Source organism: Akebia trifoliata, chromosome 8, assembly GCF_017979445.1.
Source record: "Akebia trifoliata isolate Shusen 1 chromosome 8, ASM1797944v1, whole genome shotgun sequence".
NCBI lineage: Eukaryota > Viridiplantae > Streptophyta > Magnoliopsida > Ranunculales > Lardizabalaceae > Akebia > Akebia trifoliata.
This window is the reverse complement of record NC_141382.1, coordinates 44,561,374-44,587,710: the sequence shown is the minus strand read 5'-3', so window position 1 is coordinate 44,587,710 and position 26,337 is coordinate 44,561,374. Positions and strand designations below refer to the sequence as shown.

Below are 26,337 nucleotides of genomic sequence, written 5' to 3'. Positions count from 1 at the left end.
AGTTCGTCCAACGCCTCCCTATATATATTTATATGGGCATGTTCGGCACCCTACTATTTATCCTACGTGTTTTATCCTGCATGGGTTAGAAGTTTTGAAATGAATTGATTTTTGGTGAGAATGATCTTCTCACCATAGAGATCATGCTCACCAAAAATCAGCTCATTCCAAAACTTCTAACCCATGTAGGACAAAATGCATAGGACAAATAGTAGGGTGCCGAACATTTTCCATATATATGTGTGTGTAATAGAAATTTTAATCAAATAATATAGTTTAATAATGTAATAGCATCTTTAACAGGGAGCAGATCATTTGTGAGACTGTTTTGTTGTAGTACCATGTAGTCTTTCACCAATGGAGAGGCCATGAATAAAACTAAGATCTAACATCAGCCATGTATGATCATGGTTTAATTTGGATCAGATTTGAAGAGAAACAAAAGTTATAAAATAAAATAAAAACTGATTTTCTAAGCTTGATCTCAAAGATTGAAAATGAACGGTCATTAAATTCCAACATTTTAACAAAAATGATTTTGATCTCTATATGACATCGTGATTTCTCAACCCTTTAATCGAACTATGGGGTAGTGCAGAGGATCCGCTCCCCATTTAATCTATTGTATGAATATTTAAAAAGATTATGGACTTGGGCCAACAATACCACTCTCGTCCCATTATAATATTAAAGACGTTTAGTCTCAAGTATATCCTAATATGCAAGTAATATCGATTAAATAATGTGACGTGCCGCATTAAATGGCATGCTATGCCAAGCTCTCATATTTTAGATTAACCTATATATGTCACGAAAGGTGGTCTCAATCAAAGCGTGGGGCAAGACTAAGGATTAGGTTTGGTGCTCAGTGGAATAGTCTTGTTATGAATGCATCCCCAGTGTTGCCAAAGGACATTATGTTGTCACCTATATGGGCTTCTGAATGATGTTGCTGTGTGATAAAAAACCATTATCACTTGCATGCCAGTTAATCCTAACATGTTAACGCATGAATTAAACTAGCTGCGTTTGTTTAGGGCATCATGTCTAATCATTGATGTATTAAGATTAGAATAACCTACTTTATATAAAAGATCACCTCCTTGAGCATATCGATCTCCTCTCTCTCTCTCCATTCTTCGATGCGACAATTGGACTGTGACTGACTTGGTTTGGATTGGAGCATGAACCACTTCAAGCAACACCACCAAAACTACTTATAGGTAGGCTATATGGGTAATGTTAATTATAACCATAGCCACAAAGTTGGAGTATATTTTAATTGACAAGGGAAAACTTAAAAATGTAGAAAACCAGAGGGAAAAAAAAAACAAAAACAAACAAACAAATAAGAAAGAAACAGGAGAAAACGATGAAACATAAAAAAAATAAAAAATATATATTAAAATTTATGAAAAATATATATCTAATGATACATAATTGCACTCATAATGCACAAAAAATGACTGCTCTTACCATCACAAGAGCAGTCTAAAAGGGGTAGTTTTTCAATTATGACAGACCAAAACAGTAGGCAAAAACGGCTGTTTTTTACAATTGGCAAAAACGACGGTCTTTGAAAGTCGTTTATTTACAACTACACACCATATACAACAGTCAATGTCTGTCGTTTTTTTATTTATAAAAAAATATATTTAATAGGTAAAAAGTGCAAATTGAGGCAGCACGTATTTGTGTAATACTAGCCAATGGTTAAGAAAATGGGCTTGGTTGGAACCATCTTCACGAATCCAGCGTCACCATTCTTCAAGAACATGGGCTCCTTCTCGATCTCCTTGCCAGATCGCCTGTCCATCTTGGTCTAGATTTCAGAAAACTAAACCACAATGTGTCAAGTGTGACAGTCGAGCACTGGGGCATATCCATTTCCAATCTGATCCTGGTGGCTCATGATGATGACTTGGGATGTGAAGTTGGCAGCCTCCTTGGCTGGATCGTCCTTGGAGTTGTAGGCGACGAACCCACGCTTGAGATCCTTCATGGCAACATTCTTGACATTGAAGCCAACATTATCACCAGGTAGAGCCTCTTGGAGGGCCTCATGGTGCATCTCAACGGACTTAACTTCAGTGGTCAATCCGGTGGGACCAAAGGTGACAACCATACCAGGCTTGATGATACCGGTCTCAACACGACCGACTAGCACAGTACCAATATCACCAATCTTCTAAACATCCTGCAGAGGGAGACAGATGGGCTTGTCTGTGGGCCTCTTGGGCTCATTGATCATGTCGAGAGCATCAACGAGGGTTGGGACGTTGTACCAATTGAGGTTGGTAGACCTCTCAATCATGTGTTATCAACCTCAAACCCAGAGATGGGGACCAAGTGGATCTTGTCAGGATTGTAACCAACCTTCTTCATGTATGATGAGACTTCCTTCACAATTCCATGGTATCTGTCCTTGGAGTACTTTGGTGGGGTGGCATCCATCTACAACAAAATAGAGGAAAACCCATCATAAAAAAATACAAATCAATAGAAGAAAAAAAAAACATGAAATACAAATGCAACAGACCAAAGAAGTTAGCTTGTTACAACAGCAAATCATCTGCTTAACACCAAAAGTGAAGGCAAGCAGAACATGCTCATGGATCTGGACGTCCTTGGAGATAGCAGCTTCAAAACCAGCAGTGGCGGATTCAATGATAAGGATAGCACAGTCAGCCTGAGCAGCACCGGCAATCGTGTTCTTTATGAAATCACGATGCCCAGGAGCATCAATGAGGTGCGGTAGTACTTGGTGGTCTCAAACTTCCATAGAGCAATATCAATGGTGATACCACATTCACGCTCAGTCTTTAGCTAGTCCAAAACCCATGCATAGTTGAAGCACTTCTGGTTCATTTCCACCGCCTCTTTCTCAAATCTCTCAATTACACTCTTGTTGACATGACCAATGACCACAATGCTGATATGAATCTTCTCTCTACCCATTTTGTTAGGACTAACAAGTTACTGCAGGTAATAAATAGAAAAACAACCCACCATTAAAAGCAAGTAACTGAAGAAATAAATTATAAAATATTCATGTAAAAATAACATTTTAGGTGGCACAAGTACAAGAGAATAGAAACAGGAATTAACCTTCACTCCAACTTTCCAAACATCCACAGTCAATTTTCTATTAGGGATTTGATAATAAAAAATATAGTGAAAACAAGCATCGGTACCCCTGTGAACACACCTTCAAGAATTGAATTCCACCCACAATGAGTCAAGAGTCCCCCAGTGGAAGAATGACATAGGACCCTCAATTAATCACACCATGGCACTACTAATCCCGTCTCACCACAACCATCTTGAACACACAAAGTTTCCCCTCGTGCCACCCAAAAGTACCGAACCCCACTTGTGCTCACCCATGCCATGATTTCATCCATTTGTTCACTTGAAACCAAAAGAAAACTACCTATTCCTCCAGGCTGGTTGTCTAGCCATTTCAAGTATCCCATGTCATTGTGACTTGATGTAGCTGTGTTTATAGTCGTTAAAGTGTTTATAACTTGGGTTTCTAGCTCAAAGAAGGACGTGAACACAAGATACTGTGCTTTTGCATCCAAGACAAGGAATCAAGTACTTGATCCAAGGTTTCAGCCATCCCAGAGAAAACTGGTGGTATTATCATGTGATAAGAAAATCCTCTTTTTTTTTCTACATTACTCCAACAAATTGAAGCCATGTAAAACCCATTACTATAAAGCACACCAACTTCAAATTTCAAATTGTGTGTAAATATTAAACACTACAAAAGAATGTTGTAACAGAGAGAAAGAAAGAGGGAGTTAAATGATACCTTGAGGATAAGATATGGATTGAAGCAGACCTCATTGATGGTAAGAAGGACATTATGGAGAAAACCAGGCCTTAAACGAGTGTGTTGGCGACAAGAAGACAAGCTGTTACAGGAGGTTTACTCTCACGCCTGTAATACTCTGTCACCACATGAAGCCCAAGAAGAGGGATCATCCTTCCACCTCCTCCTCCTCTCTCCATCTTCCCTTTTGATCCGATCTTTTCTGCAACAAACCTTTGCAAATCTGTTCTTCATTCTATTTGATATATTGGAACTTGGAACCGAAAGACTACTACTAGACTAGAGGAGCCTAGAAGTTTCGTGCATAAGAGCCCTTCATTCAAGGAACCAACCAATCCTTCAGAACCCTTCATTTTGTTGGTCCTCAAACCACAATAAGCATATTTTTCGAATGACACGTGTAAGTCATATTTGAGGAGTCAATCAAACTCTTCTAGGACTATTATTTAGAATTAATCAAATCCCAATTTCTTTATGTAAAATAAACCGACTCTCAGAAAAGATGTGATAAGGGCCTCTTATGTGATTTTTGGATATCACATGGAACAAGATTTGAATTCAACTTCAAAACACCTTAAGACCAAGATGGGATCCATTATGTGGTAGCTCATAATTTTTTCTGTGGTTCCTATGCCATTGAAAGTTTTCATCAGAATATAGCACGAATCCATTTTTTTCCACCCCCATCTTTAAGTGCATCACATAAGAGGCCATTATCACATCTTTTCTGAGAGTCCAACATTGTATGCTTACATGCATCCACAACTCCGGCCATGCTCAAACCTAATTATGACTTTTAAGTTAAACTGAGGAAAACAAAGGACAAAAGAAGCCAACACATATCAAAATTCGATTTTGGTCTTAGCAATCACAATTTTAAATACGCCCACAAAAAGGAAAGATGTCGGAGCTGCTGAAAAACATATGAACTCATTCATGGTACTGCAAAAGAAATAAGGCATGTTATAAATGAAACAAAGGGAGAGGAAGGTTCTGAGAAAATGTCCCTACTAAGTTCCACACCATTAATGGTCCTTGACAATTGCACTACCATAAAAAAAACATTTGAGATCATCCACAGGTGGACACCTAAGTAATGCATGTTCCTTGGCGACACTATCACGGCTCCAAATATAGTAATTTTGTGTCTCAATTAGGTTTTTTATATGCAAAAAAAAATCCAAGAGACACGTGCACCAAGTATATCCATTCTCTGAACTTGCCAAGTAAATCAAAATCAATCGCAGGTTCAGATTGTATTGAGATTGCAAGAAATAAAACTGGTTTTTTTCATTGTAAGAAACGAGAGAACCTCTAACATACCTTGAGCAGTTGGTGATCATGGCAAGGTAAGTAATCAATAGTGTGTTATTGTATTCCTGAAAAAAATAATTGGTAACGTGTTGATGAACTAATGAATGCATAAATATCATGTATACAAGTAACATAAATAATATACACCCAAAAAAATAAAAGAGCAGTGTCTGCTGGATTCTAGCCTGTTTTTTTTAGTTATTTGTAAGCAAAATGAATCACTTTATATATACAGGCCGACTCACCAGATGAAACAAAATCTCCACACAGTAACAAGAACAAAACCACTCACCATCAAGAAATCATCTTGAAATTTCTCTGATTCAATGGATGGCAATCTTCTTAGAAGACTAGAAACTTGCCTGAGCAAAGAGTTTTCGTAAGGAATATCACCCACATTCAAACATACAGAACAAAGTTGAAATTTGACCCAGAATGCCCTTAGTGTTGACTAATTTAAGTAAAATAAACTTAAACGGAACATGTTTTACTAAACTTGTTCTCTAATTCTAATATCAAACCCTAGATCTCCTTTTTCTTTAATAAACTTGTAGAAATTCCCATCTCTCATAAATCAACAAAAAACTATGCAAAATCAAACAGACAAATAACAGATGATTTGCCTGAACTCAAAATCAAAACCCATATCTAAGTGGTTTCATGTATTGGATAGCCGAGGAAAGATCAAAAAATAAAAAAATTCCAATAATTTAATTTTATGACAACTAACAAAATAAACACCAGAAAATAGCATTTTCCTGGGAATTTGATCTTCCCAGCAATCAAACACGCTTCATGTGCACTGCAAATAGACAATCAGACCCTTAGGCAAGAGGCATTATCTATCCTAGCCAAATACAGAGTAACAAAATCTTGAGGCATTTCTGCTACTTACTTTCTTGCCCATAAGACCATTAGCAGCTTTTTCTAGCCAACTGTCAGTTTCTGCTTGCAATGCAAAGAGACTAGATTCAGCTTAACAAATTGAAATTCAAGACCAAATAATCACTACAACTTAAGCGACTACTTGTCTACTGATACTCTTGCTTGAGCTCAATGCTCCATAACTGTTTAGCTCACCCTTCAGTGAAGGTTGATGTATCAAGATATCTTTATCTTTGTGTTCGACATTATAAAGTGCTCAAAAACTGTGTCACTGTTAAAAGACCTTTAAGTCAAATCCCAAAATGCTCACTCTCTCCCTCATCCATATGCAATGCCTCACACCTAATGGGGCAGGCCCCAAAGCTTACGCTTCATTCAGGATCAGTCTCTCAATCATTTTGTTTCAAAAACTAGAGGATGGCATAGGCATAGTACTCGAATTAGGTTAAAAAGTTAGAGAACAAATAAGAAGGTAAGGTTGTAGGAGTAGGTCTCAAGCATACTAACCCATTGGTTTCTCACTCAGCTAACATTTTCTGAAAGACAATGCCACTCTGCTCTATCTAATTATATATCAATTTCCTTTCCGAAATGGACATGGACATGGACATGGTGGTGATTTCTTCAAAAAATAGAAAATTAGCTACTCCACCCCCACGTTCAATTGAAGCAACATTATAACCCTCTTCATATTACCCCTTTAGGGTGTCAAAAGGGATTCCTGGTGCATGAGGCTCATTTATCAACTCGATTGCACCAAGGCCTGGCTAGTTAGCATATCTGCATTAAAAATAAAATTTAATTTGTTGGTTATTAGGATGAATCACGATGATGTAATTGGTGTAACATTAAATTGTGAGACTGAACGTTGATGCAGGGAAGTCTTTAACTGCAACCGTCTCATCTATGTTTGAGTCTCCCCATTCTTGAAATCCGTCTCTTGTTCACCTGTGATCATCGCCATTTTGTGAACCCTTAACAGTGTGTAAATCAACCATAACCTTCATACCATATGTCCTGCAGAAATTCCCTATTATCAAACTTTACATCATGAGAGCTTACATTTCCACCAATGTTTTAAAAATCAAATTGACGATCGGACCAAATACTCATCAATGTAATCGGAGCCTGGTTCAATTTGGTTGGACAGATGTATGTTTTTATTAAAAAAAAAAAAACTAAAAATACTTGTTCATCTCATTGACTCAAAATCCAAGTCATTTGGCACACTAAAATATGCAAAATTGAGATTAAAGACATGGTCCTAGACATTTAAGCCTACAATGATGGATCTTTTCAAACTTCTTACAATTTTAACTCTCTCGAAATGTTGAAGTAAGCTATCAACTTCCCAACAGTTACTAGCACACATCATCTGTAACCCAAATTCAAGCAGATTATATAATTATAACCATTTATTAAGCCATTTGTTTTCGATCAATTACTAGTGAGAGTGGATAACATTGATTAGAAAGGCTCATTTTTTTATTATTAATATCGTAAAGTTATAATGTTTTTCTAGACTATTTTCATCTAGATTAATTGTTCTTGATCGACTGACACTAATAGGGGATATTCTATACTAAATATTTACGAAGTCTCAACTTTTTTTCTTCCTTCCCCATGTAAAATATAGTAGCAGAGCTTAGTTAAAAGAACCTTGAGAATTTGAAGACAAGATCAACTGTCAATAAAAGCTTGAAGGGTCAGATGGTTGGGAGTTTGATCTTTGAATTAATTTGCTTAACCTTTCCAAGCCACATGTTTGACTCAACCCCTTGTCCATAGTTGTTTGTTAATAAATGAGGTCAGGTTGTTGGGTGTGACATGGTTCATTGTTGACTCCTCATGTGTTACTACTTGGTGGCATTTTTTAAGGTTATTATAGCCATTTATTTTGATAAAAGGAAAGCCATATATAGTAGTCAAATTACATAAAGAAGGTTATGTTTCAGGTTGCAATATGGTTTCCATATATAGATGTTAGGCAGCCATCTTCAAGTTCTCCTAGGACTGTTTGGACCAACTCATGATGAACATCACAATTTAACCAGTTTGATCAGTGATTTCCAACCATTGGATTCGATCACTTTCCATCAAGTTCTTGGAGTCGACATGTGAGCCTGTTCATGAAGTCCATAATGAAAAGAGATCAAACACAAAACAATCAGGCTAGTTTTCTGTTGCCAAAAATCTGGTACTATAACCACTTGCACGAGACCTTATCCAGATTTTACAATCTCTTTTTACCTCGCTGCTTTTCTCACATAATCTTCGAAGGCAATGGATTTTGGGGATTCGTACTTTCCACATGAATTGTGGGGCACACGTGTGCGTCCTGCCCCTCCATGTTATTCAAAATTTCAAACAGACGAAAAACGAAAGAAGGGTGTGACATGCAAACAAACCAAATATGATTAAGGAAGCATCCGGAATTGCACGATAATGTTGCATAAAGTTTTCAGCATTTTGTAATATTATAAAATAATTTACATGAGTTTATAATTAAAACCATTAAAGGAAACAGCCCCTCTGGGATAACACAAAACACCCTTTTGACAGCTCAAGCAATATATAGATGTGCAACAGATCGAAACACATTCCATGCTTCACAGTTTGAAACACTATTATTACAAAGAGGATTTGCTTTTCTTTGTCAAGGAGCCAAAAAAAATGTACATGATCACAATTATTGGTCTCTACCCAACAGATCCCTCAAGCTTCAAACTCATGAGCTCATTCACTTCAGAACTGAACTCGGCAGGAAGCTTGTTGAAGACATCTTTGCAGAAACCAGAAATAAGGGCTTTGACTGCCTTCTCGTGATCAATGCCCCTTTGCTGAAAGTAGAATAGCTGATCTTCACTAATTTTTGAGGTGCTAGCTTCATGTTCGACACGAGCTGAAGTGTTCTTCACCTGTTGAGCAGATTAAGATTAAATTTACACAAAAGAAAATAAAATTCCTGCCTGGCAACATTAAGTTTCGTAAAATCTCCACACAAGATATTAAAAATGATGAATACATAGATATGTAAATTCCACAGATGCAATCTCCATCATAGCCTACCACCAGTGCTCAAAACATGCCACGTACATCACAGGTCCAACAACCAACTTAATCAGAAGATACAAGCCAACCAAATCAATGAACCATTCTAGCAAACGGTACAGAGAACTCCATCCATAAGCCAGATTATGATCACCCAATCAGGCTGAATTTGACCTAGAAGTATCAACCAGATTAGACCACACCAATCGTCACGGCACTATAAATGGCACAGCTGGACTGGAATGGAGTTCCAAAGTAACTGCCATCCACTTTTATATTCACCTTTCTTTGTAGATATACATGGTGATGATGTGACTACTATCCACTTTATACACTTACAAGATAATAAAAATGAGTGTAGAATAGGAAAATTGGATACCAGACAACTAAACCACCCTTTACCATTCAAAAACCCTCAATCTAAGCAATAACTTACTAAGGGCCTTAGCCACAAAGATAAAAGGAAAGAAGAAAAGGTCTCCTTGTCCTAGGCCCTAGAATTCTAAAAACGCATTTTGGGGGACCCATGGACAAGAAGTGAGAAAATGTTTGGGAGATCAAGTCAATGTCCACCTCTTCATTTTATGCCATGATCTAGGCACCCCAAAAGATAATCTTTGCAAACCCATTTTTTTTCTTTTTTGGAGTTCAGTAACTCAGTAAGCTAGCTGGCACCTGCCTTTGAAATCCCATTCCACATGACTATAAGCCTACTCCAAAATTAGTTGCAGTTCATAATCCTAAATCCAAAATGATTTCTTGAGTCAATGCTTTCAATATCAACTCCCTAAATAAGACGAGTCTATCTTAAATTAATAAACACCTCCAAGAACATTTGCCAGAATTTTATAGCCACTGTACAAACAAGGCTATTGTTGATTGAGATGGTTGGGACATTTGGTTCATGTGCAATGAAGCTGATTACAGACCCAGCTAGAAGGAATGTGCATGTTGAAGGCTTTAAAAGAGCAAGAGGAAAACCCAAAAAAAAAAAAAAGGTGATTTGAGGTAGGAAAAGTGGATATGAACGCATTATACTTAATAGAAGACATGCCCAAATTTGGATAAGGCTTTGATGATGAAAAACAAGGCTAATACTTCAAAATTTTCAAATGTCGTCTGTGTCTTCTTCTTTGAATATAAGAGATAAAGTTCACAATAATCCTATTTCAAATTTGCCCCCCACCTAAAATTCATCAAAAAGAAAAAAAAAAAAAAAGAGAACCAGAAAAAATCTTCCCTCATAATGTTTCAAACGCCTTAAAAAAAACCCACTAAACCCTAAGCTTTAACCCCATTAAGAGTGTTTGCCGATGCTAGTAGTATTCTTCAAACTTTCTCATGCCATGTAGCCCTTGCCTTCTTCCAAAGTAATGAAGGATGGAACATCAAGAGCATATCTAATGTATCCTTCCAACAAGTAAAGTACTTGCTGGAACCTAGAAATCTCCTTTAACGTATCTTGTTTACCACATTATCCCTCACTTCTGCTAATGCAATTAATTCTTCTTCTTGGATTAGTACATACGTAGAAGAATCTAACATTGACCAATTATTCCTTGATATGAGCCTCCAAATAATTTCATCTTCATAAGTAGTTATAAGATCATTTGTAAGGCCCTTCATCTCAACCTTCTCTCCTTGTTGCATACTTGATCTTGGAAATGATAATCTTATTTCGTTAACCCTAACATTACCAGACAGTTCCTTGTTCCAAGCTTTTAGTTTCTTAAAAGCCTCAACTTCATCCAAAAGCATAGCAAACCAAACATCTCACCAAGGAAGAACTTCACCATTCTTCCACCTTGAAATCATTGTCTTCCAGCATGCCTTGATTTCTACAGCACCAACATTTTTTTAAACAATGGGCTGGTTATTAAAATCCATATTAGATAGAGATCTTGGAAAATGTTAGGAAAGTGATCTACCCCACTTGGAGCCACCAACAAGTTTAAGGTGACCCAGGACATGTTGTTGAAAGGGTGAATGCAAGGTAGGTTCTTGGGAGCTAAAATTTATATCCTAAGGAGAGATACTAGTCTTGATGAAAAGCACTCTGGTCGGCATCTTTTTTTATAATTACTCTAGTAAGGATCTTGGTTTACTATTTATCCTTTTTTTCTATTCCCAAAAGTGTAGAAAGGAGGTTAGATAAATTGATTCAGATTTCTTCTAGAACAAGATAGGAAATCCCATAGGTTTTGCTAGGTGGGTTGGAAATCCATATGCACCTTAAAGAACGGGGGAGATATAGGATTCATTGTATTTAGATTAATGAACTCTTCACTGCTAGGCAAATGGCTTTGGCAATTTAGTATAGAGGAGCACAGTCAGTGGAGACAAGTGGTAAAAGGAAACTTTGGACGGGAAAGAGGACCACCTTTTGTGTTGTATGGCTGTAGCATCTCAAGGGATATCCTCAATGTTTTGCTAGAATTTAGGAAGAGGACTGTTTTACATGGTGGGTAAAGGATAGATTCCATTTTTGGGATGATTGTTGGTACCAGTGTTACTGGATTCATTCCTACTATGGCAAACCACGAACTACTTCTAAGAGAACTGCATGGTTCAGTTTGCACTAGGTTCATTGAAATCAACCAATCCGTATACCCCATTGTTTTGGCCAACATTAGAGATGCCCCCCACGTTTTTGGCAACGTTAGCAATATCCCGTATTTTGGAAAATAACCAATACCCTGTATTGATGACATGTCTCTCTGACCTAGGACTTCTTCTCTGGGACTAATATAAATGACCTAAATGCCCTTTACAAAACTACCTCTATGATCTGAGTTTATTCTAGAGTGGCGAACTGCAAATCACAAATCCAAATTCAAACCAGGTAAACATACATCTATGCAACGAGTTATCTCTTGAGTTCCAATTTGGCGACCTTTTTGCCATTTCCACTGGGAAAATGCCTTTGTTCAGGACTATTTGGTTTGGGTTGAGGACGTCATATCTTGGAACTTAGGTTTCATGAGAAACTTCAATGATTGGGAAGTGGATTCTCAAACGTCCCTAATTGGCCAAATCTCAGAAATCCTTGACTGACCATCGGATCAAGTCAAGTTTGGACAAAAAATAGGAACGGCTCCTTCTCGGGCAAGTCTTTCTATCAATCATTATCTACCACTCTCAAACCCTTTTTTCTTGCCTCAAACGTGGGGTTCGAGCATTCGATCTAAGAATCTTATTTTATAAGGGCTATCGCTTAAATAGGATTCTAACAATTGACAACCTCATGGCCAAGGGTTTTTCAACAGGTGATTTCTATTTTCTTTGCAAAGGTAGTGGGGAGACAATTAACCACATTTTTTTCCATTGTTCTTGAGCTAAAAATATTTGGTCCTATTTCACTTCATTAATCTGCATTAAGTGGGTTTTCTCTAGGTTCGTTTTTCTTCTTTTTTTCAAGCTTGAAATTCAAATCCTTTCATATCACAAATAAGAAATATGTAAAGAATCCTCTTGTTTGCAATATGTTGGATGATATGGAAGGAAAGGAATAGGTGGGTATTTAATGGAAAAGAGATGGGCATCAATGAAGTCATTATCAAAGTATGGGTCTGTTTTGTTTTTGTTTTTTCTTTTTTTTTTTTTTGTGTGTGTTTGTGCATGCGCGCGCATAAAAGGTTTAAAGATGATTCTAGGTTAGTCAAGCAAATCATTGAAAATTTCAAGATGTTTTTCAACACTAAAATTGATCACTCTCCTTTCTATCATAGACAACCAATTTACATTAAAGCCTCCCACAAGCACTAAAGATGATTCCACCTACAAAAGGCTTGTTAGTGCTTGACTCGATAGGACAATACCCACCAAAAAGGGCCACGAAAAGTAGTCACTGCAATTCCAATTAATATTGGAATGAAGAATACACCAACAAGCAAAGAACTCACCCACCCACTAACTGAAAGAACACCTTCAAAACAAAACAAAAAATCTTGTACGACTAAAAAAATACTTATAAATCACAACTAAATATAGGCATAACATTTTCAAGTTCTTTCATCGTCAACCTCTAATAAAACATTTCCTTGGGCATCCTCGAGTACTTGTAGCATTCTTCCTTTGCTTCAAACTGTTTGTGGTTTGCCATGAAAACCTCTGGACAGTTGCCCAAGCCACATTTATTTTCATGATAGAGTTTCTTGAATTCAGATCCATAAGGAAATAATGACGAGAAGAATGGTAAATCATTTTTAAACTCGATGATCCAACATATCTTGAATGCCATCCATCTAGATCCACGCATTTTCCCTAAACACCGCCCACCTGCAGCGTCCTAAGATATATATCCAATCAGGAAATATTTAGCGCTATAACCTCACTAAATTACTCTGCTACCAGTTCAACCCCACTTCTAGCAAAACTGAACAAACCCACTTGTCCAGAGAACATCAGTTCACATCAAAGATTCATTCAGAAAATGCCCACCTACAAAACCAATTTGTACTTAACCATTTCAATGCATAAATGTGTTAGAGATCTAACACTGCATACTTTACTTGAAAGAAGCTAATTTGTTCTTATTCTTTGTTATAATATTTCTTATATATTGTAGTAAAATATAGAACCTTATGTGCAAACATAAGCTGCCCTTAACAAAGGTTCCAGCTTGCCAAGTTGGAAAGGTTTGTGAATGTTGGCACCACAACCTGCCTTCACCCACTAATTACTGACCACTGACCTGCTTGCTTGCCCATAAAAAAAGTATAAGCTGGACTTATGAAAAGCAAGGAATGAATTTGGAGAGACAAGGTATTTTGCAAATATTTCCTTCTAAGAGAAAATGTGCATATTACAAACTTTATCAGGCCTAATAGAATTCAAGAAATGTATCTAAAGAGAAGAAAAGAAGTGTTTTGGCTTCAAAATATGCCAACCAAAAATTTTCTTTGTACAGATTATATGGACATAGGTAGCGATTTCAAAGTCACAAGAAACAAGACACGAATAAGTTTATTGCATTTAAAGATTGTTGAAACATCTTTCACCAAGCTTCCCTATTTATCTTTAACATGAGACAATGAACAACAACTATAATAATGTATGTGACAAAAGTTAGAACCAATAAACAAAATTAACAATTAAAAGAAGGTAGTGATTAACATGATGAGCACAAGTACCTGAATATAAGGATACGTGTTGGCAGCCGCCTTATCCCCAATAAGCATCGAATCACATTGTGAGTTATTTCGAGCATTATCTGCTTTTGACAGTACCTGAACAAGTCCCCTATAACAATTCCTTGAATTCCCAGCAGATATACCCTTTGAGGTAATCGTACTTTTTGTGTTTTTCCCCTTATGTATCATCTTTGTCCCGGTGTCAGCTTGTTGATGATTATTCGTCAACGCTACAGAGTAAAACTCCCCTACCGTATCGTCTCCCTCCAAAACAACGCTCGGGTACTTCCACGTAATGGCAGACCCAGTTTCCACTTGTGCCCATGAGATCTTTGAGCGGGTACCCGCACAAACTCCCCGCTTTGTCACAAAATTATAAATCCCACCTTTACCTTCCTCATCCCCAGCATACCAATTTTGCACGGTCGAGTACTGAATCTCTGCATCCTCTGTGCAATAAAGCTCAACCACAGCAGCGTGAAGTTGGTTCCGATCGTAAGAAGGCGCTGTACACCCCTCCAAATACTCTACAAAGCTCCTATCATCAGCAACTATAAGTGTCCTCTCGAATTGCCCAGTTTCCAAAGCATTTATTCGAAAATAGGTCGAGATTGGCATCGGGCACTTGGTGTCCTTCGGAATGTAACAAAAGGATCCGTCGCTGAACACCGCGGAGTTCAGGGCAGCATAGTAATTATCATCAGGAGGAACAACTCTGCCTAAATATTTCCTAACCAAATCTGGGTACTCTCTAATTGCCTCCGAAATTGAACAAAATATCACTCCCACCGATTCTAACTCTTTTCTGTGGGTCGTGGCGATCGACACACTATCGTAGACTGCATCAACAGCAACGTTAGCTAATCGATGTTGTTCATTCAGTTTCACCCCCAATTTATCAAAATACCTAAGAAGCTCTGGATCAGCCTCATCGAGGCTTTTTAAAGTTGGCTTCTTTTTTGGTTCCGAGTAGTAACACATGTCTTGTAAATCGATTGGTGGGTATCGATTATCTGACCATTTCGGTTCTTTCATTTTCAAAAATTTCTCGTAAGAATTCAACCTGAATTCAAGCATCCACTCTGGTTCTTCCTTTATTGAAGAAATAAACCGAATCGTCTCCTCTGAAAGCCCCTTTGGAATCGAAAACGATTCGATATCGGACACAAAACCCCATTTGTAATCCCTTTTCAGAAATTTCTGGATTGTATCGTCAGATTTGAGGTCTGATGGCTTACCAATTGTTGATGTTTGATCGGAAGGGATGGTTTTGGATTCGTAACCGACGTCTGCACGGACCTTGAACAGCTTTACATTAGGGTTTGGGAATTTAAGGGTTTCAAGTCTTGGAGAGAATCCTTTTAGGTTTTTTGTTGTTTCGGGGGAAGATTGAGGAGAGAAGCGTGAGATACTGTTGGCGAGAAGAGAAGCCATGGATGAGGTTTCTGGCGAGAGCGAGAGAACGAGCGACAGAGCTAAAACAAATTAAAATAAAAATATGTTTGGAAAATTTTGTAGATCACATATTGCTGATCTCGTGTACAACACGTTCCTTGGGAGGGCATTTTGGGTAGACTAGTGATAAAATGGCTTGCTAAGCTAACCCAATAAACTGAAACGGTTGATGTGGCATGTGCAGAACGAAATATCTTTTTCCTGGGGTATCCCGAAGAAAAAGAACTATGGTTCCCTGCACTGCCACGTCGATTGAGATAATTTATCGCAACTCTCTTGGGTATCATTTTGTGGTGGACGCAAAAGATGGTCCACATCTCTAGCGGCCGAACATCTGATCGCCTAACTTTAATGGGTCCCACGTAAGGCAATCTTATCAAACGTGAGGGAAATCTGAGCGTACTATCATAACCACTGTTGTATTTTTCTACGTTGGACTTCTTTTGATTGTCCGAATGAGTTGATTATGTAGTGAGTTAACTTCTATACGTCATGATCTTGTATGCGTGCCACGTGTTTAAGAAAAAGGCGGTATTGGGCATCTCTTGCGGGGCGGCTCTTCTTTGCACTCGCATATATGTGTCTTATTGCACTCACTTACTCGCCACACCGACCTTTGATTATCAAATTTATTTTTCTTGTTCTCATAGTTATTTATTTTTCTTCTTCTGTTTTTTTGCTTTTTTTTTATTTATTTTTTATTTTTTATATTTAGAAAGATTTCAATGCAGATTTTAATTTTAATATTTTTTTTTTTTTTACTTTAACGCTTTCAATCGAATCAAAGCCATTCACATGGAAAAATTATGTTCGATAAGTACTCATCGAATCTGTTTTGTAAGATAACTTGAATAAAAATTATTTAAAAAAAAAAACTCCATCAATTCAACTTCTCACAAAAGTCAAAATAAGTATCTCTGAGATTTGTATTATAAAGATACTCAAAAATCTCAATCATTGGACTTGTGTTTAAAGGGTTGGGATCATGTATTTTTTTCATGAGTCATTCTTAAGAGTTAATGGATCCCAACCCTGATAGAAAAGGGATAGTAAAGAAAAGATAATAAAATTCAAAAATAGTATTCTTGAAAATAAACGTAAAAGTGAAAACTTGAAAATGAGGGTAAAAGAAGGAAGTACAATTGGAAGGACTCTTTTGAAAAGAAAGAGAGTATCAAATATAAAAATGAAGATCCCATGATGGTAACGGGAATTGAGTTGTGATTAGAATTCCAATAGTCTTTGTACACCACGTGGCATTTATGTTTATATGATTTTTAAATAGAGTTGTTATTGCCACACCAACTTTTACTAATGCCGCACCAATTTCTATGTAAAACATCAATGAATTTAACACAGTTGGTGTGGCGTTAGTAAAAATTGGTGAGACAATAAATATGTGCCCCACAATGAAGTTCTTTTTAAAAAAGGTTTTGTAAACATGTGCCCTAATGCATTAAATATATCATAAAATCAAAGTTCCTATCAAAAATGCCCTCAAAAGATTTTTTTTTATACCATAAATACCCTTAAATGCTTATTAGCAGGGGTGTCAATGGTACCCATTTACCCGGAACTAAATTCAAAAACCTCGGTTCCAATTCCCTTTTTATTGGAATCGATTAGAGTCGTGTCTAATATGGAATTGAACTGATAGAAACTGGAACCATTAGATTCTATTTAATGGGTACTTGGAATCGATTTATTTTGTCATTTATTTTTACATTAGACATGATTCAAGATAATCCTATATTTTAAAAATAACATATATGAAATGAAGTTCTTTAAATTTCATGTAAACTAAATATTTAAGCTTAAAATGAGTCCTTTTTTTTTTAATTACTTGTAAAGGAAGTGAATTTTAATATTTGAAAATAAAAGTTATTAAATTATCATTTTAGTGGAACAAATTATTATTAAGTTGATACTTCATAAATAATATGTTATTTTTCATAAAGAATTTTTTTTATATATAATGATTTTGAAATAATTTTTCTCATTCGATTCTTGAGAATCAGAATTGACGGTACTAATGATTTTTATGGTTCCAGTTTCAATTCCACTTATTTTAAAATCAGAATAAATAAAATATAAATATTACGGTTCCAATATTCATAAGAGCCGAACTGGAAGTGACCCATTGACACCCCTACTTATTAGAAACAAACAACCAAGTGAAAAAATATATACGTGACATAATTAGAAACAAAGTACAATCAATAACCATCTTCAGTGAAATAATAAAGAAAGAAAGCGAAGTCAATTTAAAATGAATAAAGATTTTCCAAATAATCAAAACCACCAAAATAAGTCATTAGTCCATCTTAATTAAAAAAGATGCAGTAAATTCAAAGAAGAAGATTTAAAAGATGAATAAATGTAGCACAACTAATCGTCAAGGCCCCCATGGTAATCAAAGAATTTGAAACAATCATGGTGACTAGATCGATGCTTCAAAATCGCAAATTGGATTTGCATGGAGGATCAAAACCCCATAATCGAAGGTTCAAAATCATGTTTTGAATCACAAAAAAACTAGTGGATTTTCCATCTCTGTGAGATTTGAAGATGCAAAAAATCCCTTGGAACCCTCCAAGTTGGGGAGAGAGAGAAAGAGGAGCAGTTATATAGATTAGTGGAGATTAATCTGTTGTGGGTTAGAGAGTGAGTACCCGAGGAGGCTAGAGAGATAGTGAGTGAGTACCTGGGCAAAAAAAAAAAAAATTTACAATATTTTTTCGACACAATTTTGTTTTTTTAGGAAATGAGAGAATTTTCTAGTTTTTTACGTCCATTTTCTATTGGTCCCACACGATAATCGCTCAACCAAGTAAATGCATGTCATAACAAAATGTAGAGTTACACTTTCAATTGTAATAATCTGACTACCCCACGTGACATACTCAATCAACTATATGTTGTGACAAGTTTCGGAATCGTAGATCTATGCTCCTCGGGAAACATTGTTCCCTCAAGATACACTTTTTATGGGGAAGTGCGGTCATGTATCCTGAGGAGTATAGATCTACCATTCTCAAACTTGTCACGTCATGGTAGTCGATTGAGTTTGCCACGTAGGGTAGTCAGATTATCATGATTCTTATACTTTTTCCAAGTTTTGTGGTCGTAATAAGGTCTTTATGTTCTATAAGTACCTCAATAAAATAGAGGTTTCATACAAAACGAACCTGCAAAATTATAACGAGGGGAAATATGTTACACATGAATATAACCAACTCTACTGCACATACCTCAAATTAATTTACACATATTAGACAAGATAAGGTAAGAACTAACATCATGTTGTGCAACCTTTTATGCATCTAAAACAAGAAAAAAATTATAGTCAAGAATGTTCCCCAGTCTTTTTTTTTTTTTTTAATTACTTGCAAAGGAAGTAAATTTTAATATTTGAAAATAAAAGTTATTAAATTATCATTTTAGTGGAACAAATTATTATGAAGTTGATACTTCATAAATAATATGTTATTTTTCATAAAGAATTTTTTTTATATAATAATTTTTCTCATTCGAGTCTTGAGAATCAGAATTGACGGTACTAATGATTTTTATGGTTCCAGTTCCGATTCCACTTATTTTAAAATCGGAATTGGAATAAATAAAATATAAATATTACGGTTCCAATATTCATAAGAGCCGAACTGGAAGTGACCCATTGACACCTTTCTTATTAGAAACAAGCAACCAAGTGAAAAAATATATACATGACATAATTAGAAACAAAGTACAATCAATAACCATCTTCAGTGAAATAATAAATAAAGAAAGCGAAGTCAATTTAAAATGAATAAAGATTTTCCAAATAATCAAAACCACAAAAATAAGTCATTAGTCCATCTTAATTCAAAAAAGATGCAGTAAATTCAAAGAAGAAGATTTAAAAGATGAATAAATGTAGCACAACTCATCGTCAAGGCCTCCATGGTAATCAAAGAATTTGAAACAATCATGGTGACTAGATCGATGCTTCAAAATCGCAAATTGGATTTGCATGGAGGATCAAAACCCCATAATCGAAGGATCAAAATCATGTTTTGAATCACAAAAAGACTAGTGGATTTTCCATCTCTGTGAGATTTGAAGATGCAAAAAATCCCTTGGAACCCTCCAAGTTGGGGAGAGAGAGAAAGAGGAGCAGCTATATGGATTAGTGGAGATTGATCTGTTTTGGGTTAGAGAGTGAGTACCCGAAGAGGCTAGAGAGATAGTGAGTGAGTACCTAGGCAACAAAAAAAAAAAATTTACAATATTTTTTCGACACAAATTTTTTTTTTGAGAAAATGAGAGAATTTTCTAGTTTTTTACATCCATTTTCTATTGGTCCCACACGATAATCGCTCAACCAAGTAAATGCATGTCATGACAAAATGTAGAGTTATACTTTCAGTCGTAATAATCTGACTACCCCACGTGACATAATCAACTATCTGTTGTGACAAGTTTCAAAATCATAGATCTGTTCTCCTCGGGAAACATTGTTCCCTCAAGATACACTTTTTATGGGGAAGTGTGGTCATGTATCCTGAGGAGTGTAGATCTACCATTCTCAAACTTGTCACGTCATGATAGTCGATTGAATTTGCCACGTAGGGTAGTCAGATTATCACGATTCTTATACTTTTTCCAAGTTTTGTGGTCGTGATAGGGTCTTTATGTTGTATAAGTACCTCAATAAAATAAAGGTTTCATACAAAACGAACCTAGAAAATTATAACGAGGGGAAATATGTTACATATGAATATAACCAACTCTACTGCACACACCTCAAATTAATTTACACCTATTAGACAAGATAAGGTGAGAACTAACATCATGTTGTGCAACCTTTTATGCATCTAAAAAAAGTAAAAAATTATGGTCAAGAATGTTCCCCAGCCTTTTTTTTTTTTTTTTCTATAAAAGATAAGTGTAAAAACTTATCAAAAATATGCCTTTCGACAAATGATTAACACAAGTCAAATTAATGCCACTACCATATCAACACGACACTTATGTCTTTTTGCCAATAAATACTAAGTGAAAAAAAAAAAAAAACTGAAAAAGGGTTACAATATTTAGCTCTTTTGAAATCGTTAATGCTTTATTAAATCCTCTGCAAGTTTACTAAGTTGATTATCAAAGTTTTTTTTGATACGTATCACACTAGCATTTCAATAAAATACAATGTATGTAACGAAGTAGTTGGAATTTGAGCAAAAGAAATCAAATGTGAATCGAACCTAATTAAAGTTGACCTAGGAACGAGAGATATTCTTTATTGTCTTGTTATAGTATTGGTCACATAGTAATCCCTTGCATAATACAAGACCGTGCTTTTATACTTTCAGAATTGATCTTCTCCAAATCCCTCTCCCAAAATACGAGAATTACGCTCTCGAAATGTTTAAAACTCATTTTCCATGTAGAAACCTGTTCAATACCTATATATATATATATATATATATATATATATATATATATTTATTTATTTATTTCTGGTTCAGTAGTGGAGAAAATGAAATTACATGGTTTAGACTTTAGAGGAGTTATTAATTATTATAATATATTAAATATTCAATATTATTAAGTAAATATATTGATCTATAACTATTTGACTATAATTAACCGAAAATTATACAATTAATATAATAGCATCCTTGATGGTTTTAGCAAAGTCACTGTAAAAATGAGAAGAAAGGCAACTAAACTATAAACATGAGTTCAGTGAGAATGTAACCAAGCCAACTAAACTACTCCACGTGGCATACTCAATTGACTCCCTTGACGTGACATGTGCAAGAATCATAGAATTGTATTCCTCCAGATACACTACACATTTAAATGGGTGGTCAGATTATCACGATTTTGGAACATATTGGAGAGGGGTAATTATAAAAGCACCCTACGAATTAATAAGGGCAACCCAACCATAGTCGAATTGTTTTGTCTTATATGGGTTGGAGGTTTCTGAATGAGTTGATTTTTGACGAGGATTATCTCTACGATGAGGAGATCATCATCACCAAAAATCAGCCCATTTCGAAACTTTTAACCTCATCAAAACTAACTTACAAAAATAAATGCACAATTTACTCAACGATATAAATTTTAGAGTGCTAATAATTTGACGTACTTTTGGAGTGTACACCTGACGCACCATGACATGGAAGCATGTAACTCACTAAAAAAAATAAAAAAGAGAGTTTATCTCTCTTACTTATTGTGAAAAAAAAAAGAAACTTTCAGATTTGATCACCTTGTGACATTCAAAATCACGATTCGATGAAATGGGGTTGTAGATAAAATTATATGAACTTAAAAAAATATACATATATTTTTCACCGTTGAATTATTTATTTGGGTGCTCGGTAGCCACACAATTTAAACACCTTGGATCAAACTTAAAATATATATATTTGAATATGAATATTTTCATGAAATCTAAATGACTGTGTCGTTGGATTGCTAATGTGATAATCAATGTGAGCCCAACGATCTTTTTTAAAATTTGAAATCTAAAAAAATAAATATATGGATAGAGAATAGGCAAGAGAGAGAAACTTTCTCTTAAAAAAAAAAGTTATATGTTTCCACATTAGCGTGCGTGCACTGAAAATATGTCAATTTATCAACACTCTAAATTTTAAATTGTGAAAAAAAATTATTACAACAAAATGATAACGAATTAGAGGGTGCCAACTTAGCTAAGTTGGTACATATTGGAGAGCAATGGTGGAAGCCAAAATTAATTTTTTTTTCTTTAAATCTATGAGAATAAAATTTATTATAAAAAATAAATATTATACATATTAAACCCAACTTACTCTCAACCAAAGATTATTATTTTTCAAATATATAAGAATAATATTTATTATAAATAGTATAAGAATATACATTATTTTATTTTTGTTGGTGAGCAATTTGAAAGGGCAAATGACCTCGTAATACTTTTGAGAAAAGAGGATAAGGCATGCATATCAAAATCAAATCTAGGGAAAATTATTAAAAAAAACCGAATAAAAATATTATTTCTAAAAAAAAAACCAAATTTATTTAAAATTATGAAAAAGGTAAAAAACCGGCCATTGATTGGCCGGTTGTAGTCTCTCTCCTCTATTTAAAAAAAAACGATTTTTTTAAAAAAACAGGTCATTAAATGACCGGTTTTTTGTTCTCTCTCCTCCTTCTCTCTCTTCACTTTCTCTCTCTTAATTATTTAAAAAAAAAATCAATTTAAAAAAAAAAAAGGTCATTGAATGACCGGTTTTTTATTTCTCTCTCATCTTTTTCTCTCTACACCTTCTCTCTCTTAATTATTTAAAGAAAAAATCGAATTTAAAAAAAAAATCATTAAATAACAGATTTTTTCTCTCTCTTGAAAAGAGCAATTACAAATAAACCCTTAAAAACTTATGATATTTCACTTGCCACCTTCTAATTAATTAAAATTAATATTGTACGTATAAGATTACTTTATGACGTAAACTAGGGGTGCACATTGGATTGGATAAATCCGAGAACCGAACCAATTCGAAGCTTTTGGATTGGATTGGTTCGGATTAAATACACCCACGGTTCGGGTACGGTTTGAAAAAAAAATCCGGTTATTTCGATTCGGTTCCGGATTAAGAATATAACAAACCGAACCAATCCGAAATCCGAACCGGGAAGACGACGGCTAGGTTTCTCAATTTACAGATTTCCCCCAAATTCGATTCAAAGGAGAAGAGAGAAATAAAGAAAATAATTTTTTTTAAAAATCATTATATATATAATTATATATATATATATTACGGTTCGGATTTCGGATTGGTTCGGTTTGTTATATTCTTAATCCGGAACCGAATCGAAATAACCGGATTTTTTTTTCAAACCGTACCCGAACCGTGGGTGTATTTAATCCGAACCAATCCAATCCAAAAGCTTCGGATTGGTTCGGTTCTCGGATTTATCCAATCCAATGTGCACCCCTAGTTTACGTCATAAAGTAATCTTATACGTACAATATTAATTTTAATTAATTAGAAGGTGGCAAGTGAAATATCATAAGTTTTTTAAGGGTTTATTTGTAATTGCTCTTTTCAAGAGAGAGAAAAAATCTGTTATTTAATGATTTTTTTTTTAAATTCGATTTTTTCTTTAAATAATTAAGAGAGAGAAGGTGTAGAGAGAAAAAGATGAGAGAGAAATAAAAAACCGGTCATTCAATGACTTTTTTTTTTTTTAAATTGATTTTTTTTTTAAATAATTAAGAGAGAGAAAGTGAAGAGAGAGAAGGAGGAGAGAGAACAAATAACCGGTCATTTAATGACCTGTTTTTTTTAAAAAATCGTTTTTTTTTTAAATAGAGGAGAGAGACTACAACCGGCCAATCAATGGCCGGTTTTTTACCTTTTTCATAATTTTAAATAAATTTGGTTTTTTTTTAGAAATAATATTTTTATTCGGTTTTTTTTAATAATTTTCCCTCAAATCTATTGCATTAAATACTCATTATTTCTCCCCACCAGCTTTCATTGTTAATTACCTGTTTTATTATTATATAGATAATAATAGAATTCGGAAAAAAAAAAAAAAAATCCCAAATCCCAACAGCAGATTTAGGGTTTTCAAGATGAGATTTTTGAAACACACCACTCAGCTGTTGTCGATGAAAGCTACCGAAGAACACTGAAGGCAAGTCATTCGAAACCCTAGTTTGTTTTTCTTCTTCATTTACTTGTTTGTTCTTGCATGTTTGTTTGATGTTCGAATTTGATCACATAGATTCATCAATGTTGTTTATCTTTCTGCGTTTTCCCTTAAAATCTGCTCACAATCGGTCCCTGGAACTTTCAAGTTTTTGATCGGGAATTTTGTAGATGTGTAAGCTGTCTTCTTCATCTTCACCTGTTCTGAATTTTTGTTCACAGTGTTCAAGTTTAATAGTTGAACTTTAGTTCAGAACACAGAAGTAGGATAGATTTTTTTGCTGATGTTGAAGTGAAATTACCCAGACAGTAATACTAGCTTGGCTATGTTGACAGTAAAAGCTAATCAGTGTGAGAATAGTAGGGAAAATTACCCAATCTGGTCTTATTTCTTTGTGTTAATCTGTTTCCCTTATAGAATTTTATGGAATCTCCTTTGTGTCAAAGTCATTTTGAGGTTGACATGTCTAGTTATTCAAAATAAGGAAGGTTGACCCATCCTTGAACTTTAATTTGCATACTATAAGTGGTAAAAATTTGGTAAGACATCATACAGTATTATAAGTAAGGAGTAATTACGATCATTGTTTTAAAGGCGTAGGTACAAGGCTTACGCTCGCCTTTAAGAAAGAAACGCAAAAATAGATGAGGCATATACCTCAAACCAAGAGGTGCCCCAAAGGCGTACAACTCAATGTGAGAAGTGATTGAGGCTTACGTCTTCCACTTCCTCTTCCTCTTCTTTTATTTATTTTCTTCTTCTATTTCTTCATGCTGCTGGCATGCAACATAATAATAGGATTTAGAAGTGAATTTGAATATAAAAATAGTAATATATGCAAAAAAAGAAAGTATTGAATTGATTTGATACATAAATAAATATTGGGTGATCTAGAAATACCCCTCCACATTTTGGTGGATATTTGAGATACCCCATGTGTTTTCAAACTGATGACATGCCCCCCACCTCCGTCTTCTCTTATAGACTATAAATAAATGACCTAAATGCCCTCATCTTCATATTATAAATTTTTATTTTTATTTTTATGGCCAAAACCTTCACCTTCAAGCTCTTCAACCTCTATGGTAAGTTATTTTTATCTATCGAATCTCATTTTTTATCCATCATTTTCAACCTTACCATAATCATGGTAACCAAGTTCAGATTCAAAAATTACTCGGTCGGGGGGTCATTTCAATTAATTTGGGAAAATTACAGTTAAGATTGGGAAAATTTTAGGCAAAGGATTGTAAAAAAAAGATAGTAGAAGGATATAATTAAAAAAATGAAAATCATTTCGAAAAGTTGGTTATCTTTTATTCTTGAAAAAAATCGGCGATTTTCTAGTCAGTTGATTAATCACTGATTTTTTTGGCGGACCTCTTTTTCGGCTCTTTTTTTTTCTTCCAATTTTTTGCAAAAATTGGATGAATTTTGTTTCAATGGTCTTTATCCCTTGTAGAAAACTTGATGTTCTACATCAAAACCCTTGATTTTTTTCCTGTCTAAAATTCAATCAGTTGTCATTCAAAAATAATATCTTATTCTTGATGTTGAAGTAGATAGAATCTTAACGTTGAAGACGACAATGACATTTTTTTGTTGAAGGTTTAAGTAGACAAAATCTTAAGATTGAAGAATGGGGTACATTTTTTTACCCAAGAGGTTGATGATGACTGGTTTTGGGAAGAAAAATAAATGTTTTTCGATGACAAAGATGAGGACATTTAGGTCTTTTTTGCATTAGTCTATAAGAGAAGATTGAGGTCAAGGGGGGGCACGTCATTAATTTGAAAACTTGGGGGAGTATCTCAAATATTCACCCACGCATGGAGGAGTATGTCTACTCATCCTATTTATTTTTTATTTTTTGTTGTTGTGGTATTTAGTATTTATTATACATAAAAGGTTATGAGAAAACAATACTCAACTATAGCTAATAGAGCGCTTTTAGGGAAGTGGCTTTGGAGG

The 26,337-nt window shown here is 34.9% G+C and overlaps 1 protein-coding gene and 1 pseudogene across 2 annotated transcripts; both read right to left on the bottom strand.

Moving 5' to 3' along the window:
- Positions 1-1,506: 1,506 nt before the first annotated feature.
- LOC147397073 (elongation factor 1-alpha-like) lies at positions 1,507-4,293 on the bottom strand (annotated as a pseudogene). The gene is made up of 3 exons (XR_015180541.1): positions 3,818-4,293; positions 2,540-2,979; positions 1,507-2,454 (listed from the first exon to the last, which is right to left on the bottom strand). The product of XR_015180541.1 is annotated as an elongation factor 1-alpha-like (transcript).
- A 4,192-nt stretch (positions 4,294-8,485) lies between these two features.
- On the bottom strand, positions 8,486-15,713 carry LOC147397072 (iron-sulfur cluster assembly SufBD family protein ABCI8, chloroplastic-like). Its single transcript, XM_086452482.1, has 2 exons — positions 14,221-15,713; positions 8,486-8,955 (listed from the first exon to the last, which is right to left on the bottom strand). Exons 1-2 carry the CDS (start codon positions 15,652-15,654, stop codon positions 8,737-8,739), a joined length of 1,653 nt encoding a protein of 550 aa, XP_086308608.1. The 5' UTR covers positions 15,655-15,713; the 3' UTR covers positions 8,486-8,736.
- Positions 15,714-26,337: the final 10,624 nt, after the last annotated feature.

Bases quoted from the DNA above. Each gene is read 5' to 3' on its own strand.
- LOC147397072 (XM_086452482.1), bottom strand. From the start codon at position 15,654: ATGGCTTCTCTTCTCGCCAACAGTATCTCACGCTTCTCTCCTCAATCT. The intron at 8,956-14,220 runs GTACTTGTGCTC...TCTGCTCAACAG, and splicing joins ACACGTATCCTTATATTCAG to GTGAAGAACACTTCAGCTCG.